General features: G+C 44.0%; 1 protein-coding gene across 1 annotated transcript in view; it reads left to right on the top strand.

Moving 5' to 3' along the window:
• The first annotated feature begins 4,195 nt into the window (after window positions 1-4,195).
• dok6 (docking protein 6) overlaps window positions 4,196-24,119 on the top strand; it is a 164,070-nt gene continuing 144,146 nt past the window's right edge. Inside the window, exons 1-3 of the mRNA XM_078215510.1 lie at window positions 4,196-4,389; window positions 5,944-6,028; window positions 13,380-13,487. Coding sequence (XP_078071636.1) covers window positions 4,196-4,389; window positions 5,944-6,028; window positions 13,380-13,487 — 387 coding nt within the window. The remainder of the gene's footprint in view (window positions 4,390-5,943; window positions 6,029-13,379; window positions 13,488-24,119) is intronic.

Here is a 24,119-nt window from a genome sequence, read left to right as displayed (position 1 = left end):
AGGGAGAGTTTAACATGGCCAATGCACCTAAGCTAATTTTTTCTCCATGCTTGGCAATGTGGGCATTGTCGGTAAGGCTGGTATTTAATGTCAAAGTAAGTCGAAGACTAATGGCATTCCCTATTCCTTATGCGGAAATGTGGCAGTGATTTTGGGTGGGGTCAGATGCAATGGTTAGGTGCAAAAATCTGGAAGTTGCTGCCTGAGTTGTATCGCTCTTGCCATTCGCCTCCTGAAAACCTCACAGTCTGACTCACCATTTAGATACATGACGTGGGGTGGAATCTTCTCAATTTTGCACAGTGTGTTGGCGGAGGTGAGAAAACCGATGTACCACTCATTGGCGGCACTGAGGGCGTTTCTCACCAGATAATCCAGCACTCGGTGCAAAGAAAATCTGCAGGCACATCCCACGCTATCACGCTGGAGGGGCGGGGGCCGGAAAAAACCGGAAATACTGAGTTCTCCAATTTACCCACCCAAGGAGCATGGGCACCACCCCCCATACACAAGGGCAGTGCACCACCACGGACACAGGGAGTTCCCCCTCCCCCCTCTACGGATAGGGAACCCCCCCCCCCGCCCCCTGCCAATGGAGCGCTCCACTGGGACCGTCCTGCCACTGCCATTTGGGACGCCCCCGGCAGTGCCCCCTGGGATGCCAGGAGACAATGCCAGGGTACTGCGTGGGCATGTCCCTCTCCGCCCCGGGGACTGTACTTACCTGCGTGCCCTCGGCGGCTACCCTGCATCGGGTTCCCATTTTTACAAACCATTTGTGAACCTCGCTGTGGTGACAACACACTGGTGAAGGAGGAGGTCCCAATGTGGAGGGGGGAAACGATATGACGGGAAAACCATTTAATGCTACGATAATTTATTTAAATGAGTTTCCGAGCAGGAACCTCAATACTCCAACGGTGGAGGGATGGGGGAGCACAATCACGCCACGAGAACTCGCCACCGAGATCCTGGTTTCACAGATCTCACAGGACTTTGCACCCATTGCAAATATGGGCACAAAAATGTCGATCTTGGTGTGAGTTTCCTGTCTTGACACAAAGGATACAAAGCCAATTCCCCACAGGGATTTAAGGTGGGTCTAGTTCAGTCTGAGTGTCCTTCTTAATGGTGTGATCATTCTCAGTCTCTACCAGCCGTCCTCTCTGGAACCCGAAATAAATTGTCATAAGTGTTCTGTTTGTTTGGAGAGACAGAGTGAACTGGTTAATCTCTATTCATCCTTCTCAGTTGGTCACGACAATGATTCAAGTTTCTTTTTTACAAAGATGTGTCTTTTCCAAATCAGAATATATTTAACTATTTATGCAGTGAACAATAACGAGCCAATCGGACAAGATTTTCTTGAGTTAAAGACAGAGTAAATCTATTCGCCACTAAACCATAGTAAAATAATAAAAGCATAACACGCCCACAAGCATCACAAATATGGGAAGTTGGAGTCCAATAAAAAAAATAAAAGAATACAGGGTTAGGTGTCCTTTGATTTTCCTTGAGGCATACATTTGAAATGTTACGGCCCAGAAGATGTTGCAAATATTTTGAGATCTCGGTTCACTGGTAGGTTTCAGACACTTGACTTCTCGAATGGGATGAGACATGCTTTTTTCTAAAAGAGAGGAGAAGGTGACGCTCCCTGTGCCACTTGCAATCTCACTGTAGTGACTGACATTCTGTCCTGTTATACTTCACCCATTGTGTAATCCAAAGGGTTTTGGGTGGGTCTGTCTTTGGGAGCCATTGTTTTAATATCAATCAACACTTTGCATTTCGGTGCATCTTCTTTGGACAGTGACGAGTTTTGATGGATCTTTTAATTATAGGAAATGACTCTCTCTTCACATTCCCCTGAAGGTGTTTTGTTTGTTTGTTTTTCACTTTCTCTTTGGAAGGTAAATTTACATTTCGAAATAGTTTACTCCGTCTCATTTCAAATTTTAAAATATGAAATTTGAATTATAATTCCACTTTGGAACTTTCCAGAAGCTGGTCAACTAGCAAAAAGATGTCAGATAACTCGTGGTAGCCATCTTTAGTCAGTGTATTTTATTGACTTTAAAAAGTGATAATTTTCAAACAGTTTAGTGTATGTTTGGTCAGCCAGTGAAAATACAGATTTATCAATCAAGTCACATCTTCATAAAAAGTTTAATTCCTTCCGTCGTTAATTGTTTTTTAGAAAATTTTCTTTTGTCTCTGTGGCTTGGATTTTCTGGATTTTAGGCAGCATCTGTGAAAGAAGCCCAAACAATTTCACATTTGGGTGTGGGTCGGATGAAGGATCCATTCCCGAAATGAGCATCTCCCCCTCCCCCCCGCCCCCCCGTTTTCCCCCAAAGGAAAAAAAGGAGCGTTAGCACTGACAAACTGCCAGAAAAGGCATACATAGATTGAAAAATACATTTTAAATAGAGGGAGACAAATAAAATATTTGTACTTGCACAATGCTGAGTGCCAGGAATGTTTTGTGCTCCTACTGTCTGGAAACAAGTGGAGAGTTAATTTTGAAATGAATGGGAGAGCCTTGAGGCCACCATATGCTTTAAAATAAAATGATTTGTCTTTTTATTCTTTAGCCTGTTGTCCTGGCCTGAAGCGGCTGGCCAAGCTGAACCTCAGTTCGTGTCTCCATTGGGCTGGTTTCAGCCGGGGATAGTTTGTGTAAAAGGGCGGCACGGTAGCACAGTGGTTAGCACTGCTGCTTCACAGCTCCAGGGACCTGGGTTCGATTCCTGGCTCTGGTCACTGTCTGTGTGGAGTTTGCACATTCTCCTCGTGTCTGCGTGGGTTTCCTCCGGGTGCTCCGGTTTCCTCCCACAGTCCAAAGATGTGCGGGTTAGGTTGATTGGCCATGCTAAAATTGCCCTTAGTGTCCTGGGATGCGTAGGTTAGAGGGATTAGTGGGTAAATATGTAGGGATATGGGGGTAGGGCCTGGGTGGGATTGTGGTCGGTGCAGACTCGATGGGACGAATGGCCTCTTTCTGTGCTGTAGGGTTTCTAAGATTCTTTCTAAGAGTGTCCAATCAGCTATGATCGTATTGAATGGTGGAGTGGGCTCGATGGGCTGAATGGCCTTCTCCTGTTCCTGTGATTCAGAACTCTGCCCACTGGGCTTCTGAGCAGAGCTTGGAGCCTGCCAAAATTCCCAGGATGCTTTTGTGCCCCACTGTGGCAGGTAAAGCTCCCAAAAATGTGCCAATGTGCAAAATCCCAGCCTATGTTTATTTAAAAGTTTATTTATTAGTGTCACAATTAGGCTTACTGCAATTAAGTTACTATGAAAATCCCCTAGTTGCCACACTCCGACGCCTGTTCGGGTACACTGAGGGAGAGTTTAACATGGCCAATGCACCTAAGCTAATTTTTTCTCCATCCTTGGCAATGTGGGCATTGTCGGTAAGGCTGGTATTTAATGTCAAAGTAAGTCGAAGACTAATGGCATTCCCTATTCCTTATGCGGAAATGTGGCAGTGATTTTGGGTGGGGTCAGATGCAATGGTTAGGTGCAAAAATCTGGAAGTTGCTGCCTGAGTTGTATCGCTCTTGCCATTCGCCTCCTGAAAACCTCACAGTCTGACTCACCATTTAGATACATGACGTGGGGTGGAATCTTCTCAATTTTGCACAGTGTGTTGGCGGAGGTGAGAAAACCGATGTACCACTCATTGGCGGCACTGAGGGCGTTTCTCACCAGATAATCCAGCACTCGGTGCAAAGAAAATCTGCAGGCACATCCCACGCTATCACGCTGGAGGGGCGGGGGCCGGAAAAAAACGGAAATACTGAGTTCTCCAATTTACCCACCCAAGGAGCATGGGCACCACCCCCCATACACAAGGGCAGTGCACCACCACGGACACAGGGAGTTCCCCCTCCCCCCTCTACGGATAGGGAACCCCCCCCCCCCCGCCCCCTGCCAATGGAGCGCTCCACTGGGACCGTCCTGCCACTGCCATTTGGGACGCCCCCGGCAGTGCCCCCTGGGATGCCAGGAGACAATGCCAGGGTACTGCGTGGGCATGTCCCTCTCCGCCCCGGGGACTGTACTTACCTGCGTGCCCTCGGCGGCTACCCTGCATCGGGTTCCCATTTTTACAAACCATTTGTGAACCTCGCTGTGGTGACAACACACTGGTGAAGGAGGAGGTCCCAATGTGGAGGGGGGAAACGATATGACGGGAAAACCATTTAATGCTACGATAATTTATTTAAATGAGTTTCCGAGCAGGAACCTCAATACTCCAACGGTGGAGGGATGGGGGAGCACAATCACGCCACGAGAACTCGCCACCGAGATCCTGGTTTCACAGATCTCACAGGACTTTGCACCCATTGCAAATATGGGCACAAAAATGTCGATCTTGGTGTGAGTTTCCTGTCTTGGCACAAAGGATACAAAGCCAATTCCCCACAGGGATTTAAGGTGGGTCTAGTTCAGTCTGAGTGTCCTTCTTAATGGTGTGATCATTCTCAGTCTCTACCAGCCGTCCTCTCTGGAACCCGAAATAAATTGTCATAAGTGTTCTGTTTGTTTGGAGAGACAGAGTGAACTGGTTAATCTCTATTCATCCTTCTCAGTTGGTCACGACAATGATTCAAGTTTCTTTTTTACAAAGATGTGTCTTTTCCAAATCAGAATATATTTAACTATTTATGCAGTGAACAATAACGAGCCAATCGGACAAGATTTTCTTGAGTTAAAGACAGAGTAAATCTATTCGCCACTAAACCATAGTAAAATAATAAAAGCATAACACGCCCACAAGCATCACAAATATGGGAAGTTGGAGTCCAATAAAAAAAATAAAAGAATACAGGGTTAGGTGTCCTTTGATTTTCCTTGAGGCATACATTTGAAATGTTACGGCCCAGAAGATGTTGCAAATATTTTGAGATCTCGGTTCACTGGTAGGTTTCAGACACTTGACTTCTCGAATGGGATGAGACATGCTTTTTTCTAAAAGAGAGGAGAAGGTGACGCTCCCTGTGCCACTTGCAATCTCACTGTAGTGACTGACATTCTGTCCTGTTATACTTCACCCATTGTGTAATCCAAGGGGTTTTGGGTGGGTCTGTCTTTGGGAGCCATTGTTTTAATATCAATCAACACTTTGCATTTCGGTGCATCTTCTTTGGACAGTGACGAGTTTTGATGGATCTTTTAATTATAGGAAATGACTCTCTCTTCACATTCCCCTGAAGGTGTTTTGTTTGTTTTTCACTTTCTCTTTGGAAGGTAAATTTACATTTCGAAATAGTTTACTCCATCTCATTTCAAATTTTAAAATATGAAATTTGAATTATAATTCCACTTTGGAACTTTCCAGAAGCTGGTCAACTAGCAAAAAGATGTCAGATAACTCGTGGTAGCCATCTTTAGTCAGTGTATTTTATTGACTTTAAAAAGTGATAATTTTCAAACAGTTTAGTGTATGTTTGGTCAGCCAGTGAAAATACAGATTTATCAATCAAGTCACATCTTCATAAAAAGTTTAATTCCTTCCGTCGTTAATTGTTTTTTAGAAAATTTTCTTTTGTCTCTGTGGCTTGGATTTTCTGGATTTTAGGCAGCATCTGTGAAAGAAGCCCAAACAATTTCACATTTGGGTGTGGGTCGGATGAAGGATCCATTCCCGAAATGAGCATCTCCCCCTCCCCCCCGCCCCCCCGTTTTCCCCCAAAGGAAAAAAAGGAGCGTTAGCACTGACAAACTGCCAGAAAAGGCATACATAGATTGAAAAATACATTTTAAATAGAGGGAGACAAATAAAATATTTGTACTTGCACAATGCTGAGTGCCAGGAATGTTTTGTGCTCCTACTGTCTGGAAACAAGTGGAGAGTTAATTTTGAAATGAATGGGAGAGCCTTGAGGCCACCATATGCTTTAAAATAAAATGATTTGTCTTTTTATTCTTTAGCCTGTTGTCCTGGCCTGAAGCGGCTGGCCAAGCTGAACCTCAGTTCGTGTCTCCATTGGGCTGGTTTCAGCCGGGGATAGTTTGTGTAAAAGGGCGGCACGGTAGCACAGTGGTTAGCACTGCTGCTTCACAGCTCCAGGGACCTGGGTTCGATTCCTGGCTCTGGTCACTGTCTGTGTGGAGTTTGCACATTCTCCTCGTGTCTGCGTGGGTTTCCTCCGGGTGCTCCGGTTTCCTCCCACAGTCCAAAGATGTGCGGGTTAGGTTGATTGGCCATGCTAAAATTGCCCTTAGTGTCCTGGGATGCGTAGGTTAGAGGGATTAGTGGGTAAATATGTAGGGATATGGGGGTAGGGCCTGGGTGGGATTGTGGTCGGTGCAGACTCGATGGGACGAATGGCCTCTTTCTGTGCTGTAGGGTTTCTAAGATTCTTTCTAAGAGTGTCCAATCAGCTATGATCGTATTGAATGGTGGAGTGGGCTCGATGGGCTGAATGGCCTTCTCCTGTTCCTGTGATTCAGAACTCTGCCCACTGGGCTTCTGAGCAGAGCTTGGAGCCTGCCAAAATTCCCAGGATGCTTTTGTGCCCCACTGTGGCAGGTAAAGCTCCCAAAAATGTGCCAATGTGCAAAATCCCAGCCTATGTTTATTTAAAAGTTTATTTATTAGTGTCACAATTAGGCTTACTGCAATTAAGTTACTATGAAAATCCCCTAGTTGCCACACTCCGACGCCTGTTCGGGTACACTGAGGGAGAGTTTAACATGGCCAATGCACCTAAGCTAATTTTTTCTCCATCCTTGGCAATGTGGGCATTGTCGGTAAGGCTGGTATTTAATGTCAAAGTAAGTCGAAGACTAATGGCACTCCCTATTCCTTATGCGGAAATGTGGCAGTGATTTTGGGTGGGGTCAGATGCAATGGTTAGGTGCAAAAATCTGGAAGTTGCTGCCTGAGTTGTATCGCTCTTGCCATTCGCCTCCTGAAAACCTCACAGTCTGACTCACCATTTAGATACATGACGTGGGGTGGAATCTTCTCAATTTTGCACAGTGTGTTGGCGGAGGTGAGAAAACCGATGTACCACTCATTGGCGGCACTGAGGGCGTTTCTCACCAGATAATCCAGCACTCGGTGCAAAGAAAATCTGCAGGCACATCCCACACTGGAGGGCCGGGGGCCGGAAAAAACCGGAAATACTGAGTTCTCCAATTTACCCACCCAAGGAGCATGGGCACCACCCCCCATACACAAGGGCAGTGCACCACCACGGACACAGGGAGTTCCTCCTCCCCCCTCTATGGATAGGGAACCCCCCCCCCCCCCGCCCCCTGCCAATGGAGCGCTCCACTGGGACCGTCCTGCCACTGCCATTTGGAACGCCCCCGGCAGTGCCCCCTGGGATGCCAAGAGACAATGCCAGTGTACTGCGTGGGCATGTCCCTCTCCGCCCCGGGGACTGTACTTACCTGCGTGCCCTCGGCAGCTACCCTGCATCGGGTTCCCATTTTTACAAACCATTTGTGAACCTCGCTGTGGTGACAACACACTGGTGAAGGAGGAGGTCCCAATGTGGAGGGGGGAAACGATATGACAGGAAAACCATTTAATGCTACGATAATTTATTTAAATGAGTTTCCGAGCAGGAACCTCAATACTCCAACGGTGGAGGGATGGGGGAGCACAATCACGCCACGAGAACTCGCCACCGAGATCCTGGTTTCACAGATCTCACAGGACTTTGCACCCATTGCAAATATGGGCACAAAAATGCCGATCTTGGTGTGAGTTTCCTGTCTTGGCACAAAGGATACAAAGCCAATTCCCCACAGGGATTTAAGGTGGGTCTAGTTCAGTCTGAGTGTCCTTCTTAATGGTGTGATCATTCTCAGTCTCTACCAGCCGTCCTCTCTGGAACCCGAAATAAATTGTCATAAGTGTTCTGTTTGTTTGGAGAGACAGAGTGAACTGGTTAATCTCTATTCATCCTTCTCAGTTGGTCACGACAATGATTCAAGTTTCTTTTTTACAAAGATGTGTCTTTTCCAAATCAGAATATATTTAACTATTTATGCAGTGAACAATAACGAGCCAATCGGACAAGATTTTCTTGAGTTAAAGACAGAGTAAATCTATTCGCCACTAAACCATAGTAAAATAATAAAAGCATAACACGCCCACAAGCATCACAAATATGGGAAGTTAGAGTCCAATAAAAAAATAAAAGAATACAGGGTTAGGTGTCCTTTGATTTTCCTTGAGGCATACATTTGAAATGTTACGGCCCAGAAGATGTTGCAAATATTTTGAGATCTCAGTTCACTGGTAGGTTTCAGACACTTGACTTCTCGAATGGGATGAGACATACTTTTTTCTAAAAGAGAGGAGAAGGTGACGCTCCCTGTGCCACTTGCAATCTCACTGTAGTGACTGACATTCTGTCCTGTTATACTTCACCCATTGTGTAATCCAAGGGGTTTTGGGTGGGTCTGTCTTTGGGAGCCATTGTTTTAATATCAACCAACACTTTGCATTTCGGTGCATCTTCTTTGGACAGTGATGAGTTTTGATGGATCTTTTAATTATAGGAAATGACTCTCTCTTCACATTCCCCTGCAGGCGTTTTGTTTGTTTGTTTTTCACTTTCTCTTTGGAAGGTAAATTTGCATTTCGAAATAGTTTACTCCGTCTCATTTCAAATTTTAAAATATGAAATTTGAATTATAATTCCACATTGGAACTTTCCAGAAGCTGGTCAACTAGCAAAAAGATGTCAGATAACTCGTGGTAGCCATCTTTAGTCAGTGTATTTTATTGACTTTAAAAAGTGATAATTTTCAAACAGTTTAGTGTATGTTTGGTCAGCCAGTGAAAATACAGATTTATCAATCAAGTCACATCTTCATAAAAAGTTTAATTCCTTCCGTCGTTAATTGTTTTTTAGAAAATTTTCTTTTGTCTCTGTGGCTTGGATTTTCTGGTCCCACCAGGGGTTGGGATCTTTGTGGGCAGGACGAGGATATTTGAAAAACGGCCAATTGACTTTCGGCTGTTCTCCTAATTTTCCTGTCCTGCCCCACCCTGTTGTGATGCTCCACCCTATGTATTTCTTGCACTCTTTCTCTTAATCCAATTAATCTTTCCCTCTTTATTTCACTTTCTGTAGCTAGTTGGATATTCCAGTAACTATCCCCCTGGTTCATACCATGCGCTGCTCGATAACATAGTGGTTAGCACTGCTGCCTCACAGCGCCATGGGTTCAATTCCAGCCCTGGGTCACTGTCTGTGTGGAGTTTGCATGTTCTCCCCGTGTCTGCGTGGGTTTCCTCCGGGTGCCCTGCTTTCTTCCCACAGTCCGAAAGGCATGCTGGTTAGGTGCATTGACCATGCTAAATTAGTGTCAGAGGGATTAGCAAAGTAAATACATGGGGTTATGGGGATAGGACCTGGGTGAGATTGTTGTTGGTGCAAGCTCGATGTGCCAAATGGCCTATTTCTGCGCTGTAGGGATTCTATGATAAAGATGAACTTGTATTCATATAATTCCTTTAAAGTGATAAAACATCCCAAGATGCTTTGCAGCACTGATATCAAACAACATTTGACATTGAAACAAATAAAGAGGTAATAAAGCAGATTGTAATGACTTTAATGAGGCCCATAGAAACCCTACAGTACAGAAAGAGGCCATTCGGCCCATCGAGTCTGCGCCGACCACAATCCCACCCAGGCCCTATTCCCATATCCCTACATATTTCCCCACTAATCCCTCTAACCTATGCATCTCAGGACACTAAGGGCAATTTTTAGCATGGCCAATCAACCTAACCTGCACATCTTTGGACTGTGGGAGGAAACCGGAGCACCCGGAGGAAACCCACGCAGACACGAGGAGAATGTGCAAACTCCACACAGACAGTGACCCAAGGCTGGGAATCAAACCCAGGTCCCTGGAGCTGTGAAGCAGCAGTGCTAACCACTGTGCTACCGTGCTAAAGAACAGCTAGTTATGGAAACTAAAAGATGAAAAGAGCCAGGAAGTTTGAAGTCTAAGGAACAAACAGAAACAGGAATTGAAACATGGAAATTAAAAACCGAACTGAAAAATGAATTAGTTAAGTTGGCTAGTGAGAAGCCGAAGATATCTGAAGTAATCCTAAGGTTTGTGATATTTTACGATGGCCTGCGAAGCGATAGTTGATGCAATTGTGAAGCAATTAGTGGCTGGATCTCTTGAGACAGTGTGCAAAAACATTCAAGAAAATTGAATCCTGAAAGGAGAGTTGGAAAACCTGAAGGCAGATCTTTGTTAAAGCAGTGGAGAGGAAGCTGTATTTGAAAGGATGGTTGGAATAGCTGGAGGTGATGAAAACAGCTGAGGAAAAGCATTGTTTGAAAGAAGATTTTAAAATGTGTCTTTTCGAGAATGGAGTTTGGAAAACACCTGTGACAATCATCTGAAGGGAAATTGAGGAGCAATGCATGGAAGATCAATTGAGTGGTATCTGCCATTTGGTTTCAGAGTGGGGTGTTATCCTTGAAATCGGTGTACGTTTGTGTGGATAATTGGGAGTGGAGGAGTATCGTGTTACAGTCAAACTTTCCAAGTTTAATAAATGGTTTTTATTGTTATTTAAAAGCTATTTAGCATTCCTGTGACTGTTTTTTCCATGTCTTCTGAAAAAAGTAAAATGTTATGGTCTTCAGAGCCAGGGCTCCATTCTGGGTAAGAAGTTTAACAACACCAGGTTAAAGTCCAACAGGTTTATTTGGTAGCAAAAGCCACACAAGCTTTCGGAGCTCTAAGCCCCTTCTTCAGGTGAGTGGGAATTCTGTTCACAAGCAGAGCTTACAAAGACACAGACTCAATTTACATGAATAATGGTTGGAATGCGAATACTTACAACTAATCAAGTCTTTAAGAAACAAAACAACGTGAGTGGAGAGAGCATCAAGACAGGCTAAAAAGATGTGTATTGTCTCCAGACAAGACAGCCAGTGAAACTCTGCAGGTCCACGCAACTGTGGGAGTTACAAATAGTGTGACATGAACCCAATATCCCAGTTGAGGCCGTCCTCGTGTGTGCGGAACTTGGCTTAGAGCTCCGAAAGCTTGTGTGGCTTTTGCTACCAAATAAACCTGTTGGACTTTAACCTGGTGTTGTTAAACTTCTTACTGTGTTTACCCCAGTCCAACGCCGGCATCTCCACATCCATTCTGGGGCCAGGGCTCCATTCTGGGACCTTCCCATCCAGGAGTAAGACCAACTGGGATCGTAACATTAGAAACTAGTGAAGTACAGTATAATTTGCTGTTGTAGCTGCTGTTCCCACTGGAAGCTACAGTGATGGCAATGCCATATTCTATCAAGCTTAACCTTTTCTCTCTGACAGTACTGAATCAATAGCAGCCAACCTCTCCTAATGCAGGTTCACTTTTAACTTTTATAATCAGTGTAAATAAAAACCCACAGTAACCTGATCGCTTCTCCACCGGGGCCCCAGAGCTTGTCCATTACGACTGATGAATATTCAATTATTACAGCCATTAAACAAGTTTACTGGACACCAAGGAAAGATAAATATTGTCTGGTTGCGCAAGAGCCTCAGCGTGTTGTGACAAAAGCTTTGATGCACAACTTGGCATTTCGATAATTGCTTCTGGCTAATATACCTGCTCAGCAATTCTTCTTAGTGCTACTCATGACCTTTAGTTTAATATGTAAACGCTAAACTGCCTCAGGAGATGGCCAGCACTTCACATTAATGCACAATATCATGCATTTTGGAATAAAAGACCTACAGACATGTCACCCTAGCCAGTGTGGAAAGCATCCAGAGTCAGATATCTTGCCTTACACTGAAAGAGAAGCTAAGGGCAGCACTAATTGCACAAATAGTGACTTACAGGGGAAAAGAAAATCACCAACTTATTATTCTGAAAGTTTATCTATTAGTTTCACATGTACATTTACATTAACACTAATCAAGTTACTGTTTAAATTCCCTAGTCGGGATTTAATCCGGTTTGGGTACACTAAGGGAGAATTCTAACAGTGACCCAACCCGGAATCGAACCCGGGTCCCTGGCGCTGTGAGGCAGCAGTGCTAAACACTGTGCTACGGTTATCATGGTCACCATGACTGAGACTAGCTTTATATTCTAGGTTCATTAATTGAGTTCAAATTCCACCAGCTGCCATGATGGGATTTTACCCATGTCCCTAGAGCATTAGCCTAGGCCTCTAGATTATGTGTCCAGTGACATTACCATCCTGCCACCATCTCCCCCTATCTATGTCATACATTTGCATATCCACTCTGTTAACCCTTACATGACAAAGTGTAGCTTGAAAGTGGGAGAACTCTGCTTCAGAATTGTTGGTAGCTGAAATGACTGATGCAAGGGACTTAAATTGGCCCCAATAGCAAAGAAAAAAATATTGGCAGCGTTTCTAATGCTGGTCACTTACCCATTACCCCTTCAGAAAGAGCAGGTACGTGGATGTGGGGGTACATTTCCTAGTCCCACCTGTGGATGGAATATTTGGTTGACTATTTATAGGTCCATTCACCTCGGGTGGGAGTTTTTGGTCTCGGACTGGGTGCGACCAGCAAATCCCACCTGGAGAGTGAGACCAGGTTTGAATGGAATCCTGTCAATGATCAAATGACCTGCTGACTTGGGCTGGAATTTTCCAGCTATTCACACCGTGGGAATCTTCCGGTCCCACTGATGGTGCATCCCCGCCACAGGTTTTCCGGTGGCGAGGGGTACATTCAACGGGAAACCCCGTTGACAATGGCAGGACCAGAAGATCCCGCCATCTGCCAATGGCAGGCCACCTCTGCCCCCGAGAAACTAACGGGCTGAGCAGAAAATCCCACCCTTGGTCTCTGCTATTTACCAGGAGGTGGGGAGAGAGCAGGAGGGGTTTGTACCAGCTGGGTAGCCCAAAGGTACAGGGTGGGGAAGGCAGGGTTGGTGATGTGGAGATCCATAAACAAAATTTATGGAAAGAACCTTTCTTCAATTTCTTGTCTGTTTCTTTCCCAGCAGCCAGCCAGATTGTGGGGAGTGGCTGGCTATAGTGTAGGAAAGCCTGTGGTAGAAGGCCGTAGCCTGGAATGGGAGAGGAAGGAGTGAAGGAGAGGTTGCGGTTGGGTGGTGGGTGGAGGCGTCGACGTCGTGGGGAATGGGGATTGTGCAGGGGACATGGAGATTAAATAAATGTTTTGCTGACTGCAGTATGAAACCAGAAGAACTTGCTTTTTCCTAAACCATATTTGTGATGTTGACTGTGACAATAAATGTTTGGTTTTATAGCTTTGACACATGGGACTATATTATCTTCATTATCTTTATGTTCTGACTCTACAATCTTAATGGTGCACTAACCAGGCTTATTTGCATTCGCTTTCTGTCTCTAACAGATTTTCAGGAGGTGTTGGTTGGTATTTAAGAAAGCCTCCAGCAAAGGCCCAAGGAGGTTAGAAAAATTTCCTGATGAAAAGGCAGCCTATTTCCGGAACTTTCACAAGGTAGATATTCTCTGTTTTCTACTGAGTCTTATAAAATGGAAAGTATTAACAGTAACTGCAATTTGGCTACTTGGTGGGGTGTCTTGTTGGAATTAAGGTCACTTTATGTCATGAGGCTGGAGTAATTGATTTTGCTTTGGGCACTTGAGCTTTTAGCAGTACGGGAGATTAATTTTTCCCGACACATTTTAAATTGCTGTATCAATTCCTTTGTTTGTTATGTACCCTTTTATGTGACATTTAAATTTGCTGAACTTCACCTAACAGCTTGTTGTAAAGAGGAGTGTCATTTTAAGTTTGTTTTGCTGTGAGTTATGAGTAATAAAGTCTTTTGGTTCCTTGGTTTTTGGGATTGCTGGTGTAAACTAACAATCCCTTCGGCTAGAGTTCGATAATGTTGATTTTACAACCCGGATAGTGTTCAACACAATGCCATTTATCCAACTATTAAAGCCCCCACATATTAGGCAGGAAGCATGCTAACAACGTGGGTCAAAACTGAGCCATCTGCAATATTCGATAAGGACAAGTAAGAGGTGTCCTTTTATCTGTACATTGAAGCTGCGGTTGACCCTGGGCTGGATTCATTGCTCGTGACAGGTCTTTTACTGTAAAAAAATTAATTAAAAGCAACATTGGTCGAACCCTATTTTTGTAAGCAACTCATACTAACAACTAAAATACCCCGATTAACTTTTAAACCACTAGGAAATCTCCCTACACGGTTATATTTTACCCTGTCCCTTCAGTCGGCACTTCATTCTCCAGGAGCAAAGTGGTCCTTAGCTCCCAAAGGCTTGGTTCTTTTCTTTCCCTTTTCCCAGATAATTCCTAATCCCAGAATTGGCTTCCATGTTGAGGCACAAACTGGAGATTCTTCCCTTTAGCTAAACTGGGTGAATCTTCTAGTCTTGTTTAAATCCTCATACACTCGGCCCTTTCAATTTGAGTTGTGTAGTGACCAACAGGCCTAGCACTGCTTAAAAAGCAGGGCTTGCTGTCTCTATCTTTATCTGCTTTCTCTCTCTCAGATTCTTACAGACTGACCCTGTCTATGAAACTCAATGATATTTTCTAAGAAAATCTGCAACCTGATCCTACAATGGCTTCCAATGGACTTTTGCCCTCTCAAAGTCCATCTGCATAGCAGTATGAATCACACACACCTTATATCCAAGTAAAATATTAATTAGCTATCCTATTAATCCACAATTTAATTAATGGATTTTTGCCCCCTCAAAGCCCATTTGCATGGCAATATGAATCACATGGGGCTTATATCGAGGTAGAAACACTGGTAAACTATCCTCTTAATCCACAATTTAATTGTCATGTATCAGAAGAAATGGACATTACTTGTCTCTTCCTTCCCCCTCTCCCAGCCCTAGTTTATTATTTAATTTTATCTTGGTATTAAAGAGGCAGTTTGAAGTATAACTGTTTATAATTACTGACTTTTCAACACCTCCCTGGGACTTGGAGACAAATCTACTCTCAGCGCAGCTTCCCTGATCATTGTTTACATGTGTGAACATCTTGCACCTTTTTCTCAGTAGAACAACCCGGGCACTCCTTTAATCTTTTAATAACACACCCATGTTAGTTGTCGGACAGAATTCAGAGCAGATTACATGTTCTGTAATCTGTTAAAATGTTAATCTGTTTAATCTGTTAAAACCTGTTAAACTGTCCAAGGTTAAAGCAACAGTCCGAAAAGATGGCAAACTTCCAAACTTCATATTTGTAACAAATTCAGTAACCACTGCAGTCAAACTGTTAACCTGGGAGGAAATAAGAGTAATTACTAGAGAAATGGGGCAAAGGGAGTCAAAAATAACTTGAATTTGCTTGGATTTCATTATTCCATCACATCCACGTAATAATTAGGAGTAGTTCTATTTACGATATGTCTTTAAATTAAATTAAGTATTTTGCATCCTTGCAATGAGGTTAAATTTATGAATCAATTTCGCACATTAACATAATAAAAAATTCCTGCAATGACTTGAACTTAATCCAATTTTGGTGTGGTAAAAGAAATTAGAATTTTAAACCACAGTATGCAGCAGGAAGTTATTAAAATCTTTCCTCCTGAGAATAAAGCAATGTATGATTACATTAATAGACAGCACAATAACATCCTTTCTGAATATTGAGGATAGACATTTGCATAAGAATTATCCAAGGAAATCAATGTTTGTAATTGTTGTACAGGGGAAAAGAAGGAAAATAATGAGCAATGTGTTTTCAATGTGGCGTCAATTAGAGAGCCCAGAGGGAAGAAACTGCGAGGGCCAGGGAAAAGGTAAAAAAAAACTCTCCTAAAGTGGCATCAGCACAAGGGAAAGAGTTGATTAATGAGTTTTTTTTATGTTGTCAGGAAGCAGAGACAAGCATTCATTTTATAGGTACTATCTAATAAATTCAGACATAGCAGGGCACTTTCAATGCATGTCCTGTGCCATGTTGGAACACTTCACGTGTTTTGGACGCAGAATATGTCATCAGCTGAAGGAGCCCAAACCCCAGACTTCAGAGCTTGAACACCAGCTGACGTCACTGCAGTGCATCCGCAAAGCTGGGCACTATGTGGGGGGCAGCATGTTTCAGGAGGTGGCCATCCCACTCCTTAAGAGTGTGCAGGGAGAGACAGAAGGGGTGACTGCTGGAAAGACCAGCGGGATCAGATAGCAATTACCCGAGTGCATTTTGCTCTATAACCACTCTGACTACTGGTGAGGGAGGGGGTGGGTGGTGCAGGGAACAGTGATAGTTCCTCTGGGGATTACAGCCAGAGTCCTGTCCACTGCAGCATGAGTGCTTCAGCTGTAAAATGGGACAGAAAGAATGTTACTCAGGGAAACAGGTACACGTTTCTGTGGCTGCAGACATGATTCCAGGATGGTACTGTGCCTCACTGCTACCATCGAGCCCTGAGATATTGCACAACATGTTCCAGTCTGATAAAACAACCATTTATTTACCATGTCTCTGTTTTCTGTTCTGAAGCCAGTTTTTTCTTTGTATCCAAGTTGACACTGACCCTCCCATTCCACGAGGCTCAGTTTTATTAACCACATGTGGTACTTTGTCAAACATTTTTTTAAAAATCGATATAAATAACATCCATTGCATTCTCATAATCAACATTGTCTGTCACTTCATGAAAAAGTTCAACTCAATTAGGAAGCACGATCTTCCCTTTCCAAACCTGTGCTACTGCTCCTTAATTAATTCAAACCCCTCCAAGAGTCTGTTAATTGTTTTATTTTTGGGGGATTATGTTATTAAAATCTTATGCACCGTTACCCACTGCCAGTGGTGAAGGAAGAAACCAAAGACAGACTTTACTTGGAATAAATTTATTGACAGACTGAAACATTACAGGTATATATTCTTGATTCCACTGTACACCTGTGTCAGAAAGAGTTTCTTTATATGTACTCAAGTAAGCACTTAACTTCAATTGATACAATTAAACTGACTGTAGTTGCTTGGAATGTCCTTGCACACTTCCTTGAATAAGTGTGGCACATTTTCCAATCACCAATTCCCGGGCACTTCTCCCATATCCAGGGAAGATTGGAAGATTATGGCAAGCCCTACCGTTATCTTGACTCTCTTTAGAAACCTGGGATGCAAGCCATCAAGACCAGGTGATATATCCACTAGTCTTCCTAATATATCTTACCTATCGGTTGCCACTCTGTAGGGTCCATTCATTCCTCTGAATAGATGAAGACGGCTCTAATACAAAGTTGAATTTCTTTATTGAACAGGCCTTAAAATTAACACATTGCAGAAAATGAAAAAACTGGATAGAGTGAGAGAAATACTGGCAAAAGCCAGTCATGTACAGTCAAAGAACTCAAAACATACTGAACAGGTCTCGAGAACAGACTTGACCCAAAAACAAAAACATAGGGCTATAAACTACAATATATGTGATTGGTTATCTGTGTTATGGAATTGCTCGGTACATGCTGTCCCTAGCTGCATAAACAACTTGCAGATACTGTTTATGAAAAGCTTTGGTTTGGCTTATGAAAAGGCCTATTTCTGCTTGTATTGTACTTTCAAAGAATGCAGTCAATTTTTCTAGCTAATCCCAGCATGCCTGCTGAGTTCTAAAATTTGGTCAAGTTAGCTTTAAAAGCTTAGCATTTAGAGGTAATTGCATAGACAGAAATATCTTGAAATGAAGTATTTGCGTTAATGAAGCAAACAGAGCTAAGCATACATAGAATCCCTTACACTTGATTTTATTGACGTGGTTGTATATTATAGTTCACTCAGGAAGTTTGAGTTGCTGTACTAACATGCATTCTTATAAGCATGTTATAACTTGGAGTGATGAATCCTAATAGCAGAGCTCTAATGTTCTGAAGCATTTCTATATACCTGAACTGTTTGGCTGCATTATATGCCTCCTTTGGCCATCAAGTGCGTCTTGAACTCAGAGCTTTTGAGTCAGAGATAAGAACACTATCCACGGTGCCACATGCCCCCCCAGTAAGCATCAATACAAGATGCTTGTTAAATATTCTAATTTTGTGGTCCACATCAGTATCAATTCATTAGGAATTGAGGTTTAAGGTTGTAACTTGGCTCCTATTTAGTGCTAATTAACTTAAAGTCCAACTAGATAACATTGGGGTTCCAAATGCTTGAAAAGTGTGAACCTGTGTGAAATTGAACTGTATTAAGACTAATTTAAATATAGGATGAGTGTCCTGCAAATAGATTTTTGGGAGCGAGCACAGAAATTAATAATCAAGATCCTTAAGGTTGTAATCTCCAAATTGTTCCGTGTGTTATATACTGGTGAGTACATAATTAGAAGGTAGTGCAGATGAATGCTTGGCTGAAAAGATGGTGGAGGAGGGAGGGCTTGAGATTTCTGGGCTTCTGGACCAGTTCTGTGGAAGGTGGACGGGTTGCACATCAACAAGGCCAGGATTAGTATCATTATTGGATGGTTTGCTAGTGTTGTTGAGGGGGGCGTTTAAATGACCTTGGCAGAGGATTGGAAACCGGAATGGAGGGAAACAAAATTGGGAAAGTTTAGTACAAAAACATATTATACTGGAAAATCTCAGCAGGTCTGGCAGCATCTGTGGAGAGAGAGTAGAGCTAATGTTTTCAAGTCTGGATGACCCTGCATCAGAGCTCATTTTAGAAAATTAGCTTTGGGAAAATTAGTAAGTGAGTCTGGAAGATGGGAGGAAAGAACAGCTAGAAAATAAAACAAAAATAATCCTCCCCAACAACAAGAGAGGTTTTGCATGATTTTAACTGCAATGCATGCTGCATGGCTTCAAGCCAGTCTGCAGCTGGGTTAGTAACAGCAGCAAGGGACTGAGGAACATAAGTTGTCATTAATTGTCCACTTAAGGGCCTCAGTAGGTGACAGAGAGGGGAGATTGACTGTGGATATTCTTGCCCAGAACTTAATTCTTATGGAAGCGGCAAGGTGGAATGGGAGACGGTGCTGTTGTGGTATTGCCACTGGACTAGTAATTCAGCGATCCAGGGTAACTCTAGAGACCCGCAATCAAATCCCACCGTGGCAGATATTGAAATTTGAATCCAATAAAAATCTGGAATTAAAATTCTAACGGTGACCATAAAACCATCCGGTTCACTAATGTCCTTTAGGGAAGGAAAGATGTCATCCTTATCTGGTCTGCCCTACATGTAAATCCAGGTCCACAGCTATATGGTTGACTCTTCACAGAATCACAGACTACTACAGTGCAGAAGAGGCCTTTCGGCCCATCGAGTCTGTACCGGCACATGAAATGCCGTGACCTGCCCACCTAGTCGGCTACCACCTAGGGCGGCACGGTAGCACAGTGGTTAGCACTGCTGCTTCACAGCTCCAGGGATCTGGGTTCGATTCCCGGCTCGGGTCACTGTCTGTGGGGAGTTTGCACATTCTCCTCGTGTCTGCGTGGGTTTCCTCCGGGTGCTCCGGTTTCCTCCCACAGTCCAAAGATGTGCGGGTTAGGTTGATTGGCCATGCTAAAATTGCCCCTTAGTGTCCTGGGATGCGTAGGTTAGAGGGATTAGCGGGTAAAATATGTCGGGATATGGGGGTAGAGCCTGGGTGGGATTGTGGTCGGTGCAGACTCGATGGGCCGAATGGCCTCTTTCTGCACTGTAGGGTTCTATGAATCTAGTCCCACTTGCCAGCACTTGGCCCATAGCTTTGAATGTTATGGCATGCCAAGTATTCATAGTAGGGGCGATTGGGAGTGAGGGGAGGGGATTGGCAAGTGGAGGTGTTGGGGGGTGGGGAGATGGGGGACTGGGGGTATTGGGGGGTGGAGGATTGAGGGGACGGGGGGGCAGAAGGGAGTGGTGGGGTGTGGGAGGCAGCTGGGGCACGGGAGGGAGTGGGTGGCAATTGGGAGTGGGCACGTGTTGCGAAATTGTGAGGTTGAGTTTGTCCAACAGCCATACTCTGCATACCTCTACCAGGGTTCTCTGCAGGATCTCCTCTGTGACCCAGGGGCTCTGAGACTAATTAGAACCCTTTGTAATGACTCCCGTTGAGTTCAGCTCTCCCTGTGCTGCCTGGGGACTGCAATGAGGAGTGAGTTAGGCTGTCTGACTCTGCCACTCGTTGCTTTGAACCTGCTGAACCATTGGGAGGCCCGCATCAGATTTCCAACAGGCGTGCTGTCACTTCCAGCTATGATTATTTCTGTCAACCTAAAGGAGTCCTGTCGAGGTTAGAACTAGGGAGTGGGGGGTGGGGAGATGGGGGACTGGGGGTATTGGGGGGTGGAGGATTGAGGGGACGGGGCGGCAGAAGGGACCTACTCACAGCTCACGGTCAATTGGATCAGTTCTTGCCCCACAGTGGCACCTCAGCCTAGCCCTTCACATTCAAACGACTGAAGTTTAGCTTAGGTGGCAAATGATTGAATGGCGAAGGTAGCTTTGACTGGTGTCAGTGAGTTCAGCCTTTTGTTTTCTGCCCGTTCATGAGCTCATTTGATTTTCTTCTGTTTTCTGATGAGTTATTCTATTGCTAAAGTGGAGTCTCCATAACGGGCAGTAAGAAAAGTTGGCTGAAACTGGAACACTGACATGAAAAGTGGAAAGGAACCATAATGCTGGAGAATTCTGTCAGCTAAAATTACAAAATTATCCATGCTGCAGTTTTACTTAACAGGGTAAGAAGTCTCACAACACCGGGTTGAAGTCCAACAGATTTATTTGGAATCATGAGCTTTCGGAGTGTTGCTGCTTCATCAGGTGATGAAGGAGCAGCGTTCCTGAAGGAGCAGCGTTCCGGAAGAAGCAGCGCTCCGGAAGCTCATGATTCCAAATAAACCTGTTGGACTTTAACCTGGGTCCAATGCTGGTATTTCCACATCATTACTTAACAAGGAGAGGGGGCAAATGATGATTGTGGGATTGGAGGGAGGGGAAATCATGGGTGCATGTTGGGGATCAGGATTGGCAGGGGGTTGATGTGGATGCGTGTGCCAGGGAAGGGGTGGGGGATGAGGGGGAGGGGCGAGCCACATAGTTGATATGAGTATTTACCCACCATTGCATTAATTCTTGAGTAAGCTTCTCTTTAGAGTTAGTTTATTTAAATCACTCAACAGAGAACAATTATAACCAAACGTCAAGACCATGACAAAGGATATAGATTTTCCATTAGAGGAAAATAAGTGACTGGCTTCTTCAATATTCCACCAGCCTATTTATAGATTCAGACTGTAACATGTTATTTACATCTTACTTGGTGTTTTTATCCTTTTGTGCCACATCGATTGGATTTTGAGTTTGTTACAGTAATGTGGATAAATAATAAAGTATTATCTGAGCACCCTTGGGCATTTTCAATTTGTGCACACTTAAAATGTTTTTGCAGCTAGGGGTTGGGGTTTTAGGGGAGGGAGCTTCCTGTCATCCTTTCTCCTCTAATAGTATCCGCATAACCCTCTGTTTCCTTCTAATGTTCGCATTTCTTTTTCCTTTATCCTTTAATGGGATGTTGGGGACACTGGCAAGGTCAATATTTGTTGCCCAGCCCTAATTGCCCTTGAACCGAATGGCTGACTGGGCCATTTCAGAGGGCAGTTTAAGAGTCAACCTCATTGCTGTGGGTCTGGAGTCACATGTAAGCCAGACCAGGTAAGGACGGCAGCTTTCCTACCCTAGTGAATCAGATGGATTTTCACTCATTGAGTGAATAAAGGGACATGGGAAAAGTGAAGCTATGGGCCTGGTGCAGGAATGTTGCTTTGCAGACTGTATTAAGACGTCACCAAACTTTGGATTTGCCTCTGATCTCTGGCTTCTCACCTAACTGACTTTAAAATATGGTTCTTACAGCTGTCTCTTTAATTCCGAGCACTTTCTCTGCTTTTTACTTGAATTTCCTCGAACAAGACCTCGTTCAACTTCTTGTTCTTTGTTCCTTTGAATTAACTGTTTTCCTGAAACATACTTTTGTCCCCACACCCTGATTTTGGGGACTTTCTCTTGTTCTTTTGTTTTCCCCCTGCTGTTTCATTTGTCCAGTTTCTTTGACACCAGCTTACAAGTTCTTTCTATTCTAGGATGGCCCCTAGTTGCTAAGCAACAATCCAGTTTTCCTCTAGGCGCTGCTCGTTTTCACATCATAAACCCTGATTACCATGCATGCATCTAAACCAAACTGAAGTAATTTAACCCTTTCAAGTACCGAAATACTCAAAATGAATTTACTTAAAGCTACACCATATTTCTGATACCCACTAATACAGATTATTTAAATCCACTTCTGTTTCCTAACAGCTGTCAAATATCAGCCCTTGTCTTTTCAAATGTAAGACCATATGATGTATTTCTTATTCTTATTTCTTATGTTGCTTACCCTTGGATGCATCAATGTCACTCCCTGTGGCAGTGGGCTCTGCATTCTCACTACTCTTTGGGTAAAGGCATTTCTCCTGAATTCTCATTTGATTTCTTGGTAACTATCTCATATTGGTGGTCTCTAGTCTTGTTCTTTTTCCCAAGAGGAACCATTCTTTCTGTGTCCAAAATCTTTCAGAATTGCAAAGACCGCCACAAAGTCAGCCTTCAGCCTTCTCTGTGAGCAGGGTTTAGCGCTGGCGGACCGATCGGAGCTCTGCCGTCACACAAAACCTACAGGATGAAGCGATTCCTCGCTAAGAAGATGAAGCAGAACCAGCCGATTCCACAGTGGATCCTCAACGGGCCAGAAGACGGTAAAGTGGGATTTGGCGGTAGATTTGGGCGCGCGGTTCATTAAGTCGATTTAAATGCATGCAAATGCATTTAAATCGCCGGGTTGCCCGATTCGGGCATGGGCCGGACCCGCGCCCGGATCGGGTGTCGGTAGAGCCGCGATCTGCTCGCAATCGGGTGCAGATCGCGGTATAGGCCCGACGTCCAACTTTACCGTGATTTCGCACCTGAAAACGGGCGTGAAGCTTTGGTAAAATCGGGCCCTTAGTCTCTTCATGTCGATCTGCTGTGTAAAAGCTTTGATATCATCACTTTTCCATCCTGCCCAATGTCTCAATTCCTTTTTATAATATGGTGACCAGAACTGCACACATTACTGACAAGATTCATCACAAGTTTAGCGTAACTTCTCCAATTTGAGAAATAAAGGCCGAAATTCTCCCACCTCGCCTGCCTCTGGAATTGCCGTTGAAAATTTGGTGGCCCATTTAAAGATCCGTTGAGCTCAGGTGGGAATTTCCGGTCTTGGGGCGTGCATGGCCAGAGAATCCCACCCAAAGTGTTTGGCGTACACTTGTTATGACCTTATTAGCCTGCATTACAACTATTAGTCATTTGTGTATTTTCATTCCAAAATCCCTTTGTTCAACTACCCAGTATGGATTCTTATCATAGAATCCCTATAGTACAGAAGGAGACCATTTGGCCCGTCGAGCCTGCATTGACAACAATCCCACCCTATCCCTGTAACCCTGCTAATCCCCCCCAAAACTAGGGTCAATTTAGAATGGCCAATCAACCTAACCTGCACATCTTTGAACTGTGGGAGAAAACCGGAGCACCCAGAGGAAAACCAAGCAGACACGGGCAGAATGTGCAAACTCCACGCAGACAGTAACCCAAGCTGGGAATTAAACCTGGGTCCCTGGCGTTGTGAGGCAGCAGTGCCAACCACTGTGCCACTAGGGAAAAAGTGACCACCTTAATTTTCTTACCAAAATGCATTACTTCACATTCATCTCTATTGAAATTAATTTGTCAATGATATACCCACACTTCATGCTTATCAATGAATTTGGGTAATTTGTTGCAACCCTGATGACTGCTGCATTTCTCATTTGGTGCCATCTGCAAATTTCAAACTTGTGTCTTTGATTCCAGTCTAACTCATTCACCTAGATTGTGGATCTCAGCATTGACCCTTGTGGGATCCACTTCCCACCTCCTGCCACGTTGAAATATTTCTCCTATTTCTTTACTTTCCGCCGTTAAACCAGCTAATTATCCATCCTTCTAACAATCCTCTAATTCTGTACGCTGGAACCATGTTGATCGATGTATCATGTGGTATCTTAGGGAAGATCTTTTGGAAATCCAGATGTGTTCACTGCCCTCTTATTCCCCCTAATTCTC

Source organism: Mustelus asterias, chromosome 7, assembly GCF_964213995.1.
Source record: "Mustelus asterias chromosome 7, sMusAst1.hap1.1, whole genome shotgun sequence".
Classification (NCBI taxonomy): domain Eukaryota; kingdom Metazoa; phylum Chordata; class Chondrichthyes; order Carcharhiniformes; family Triakidae; genus Mustelus; species Mustelus asterias.
The sequence above is the reverse complement of the archived record's forward strand: the minus strand, read 5'-3'. Positions and strand labels throughout refer to the sequence as shown.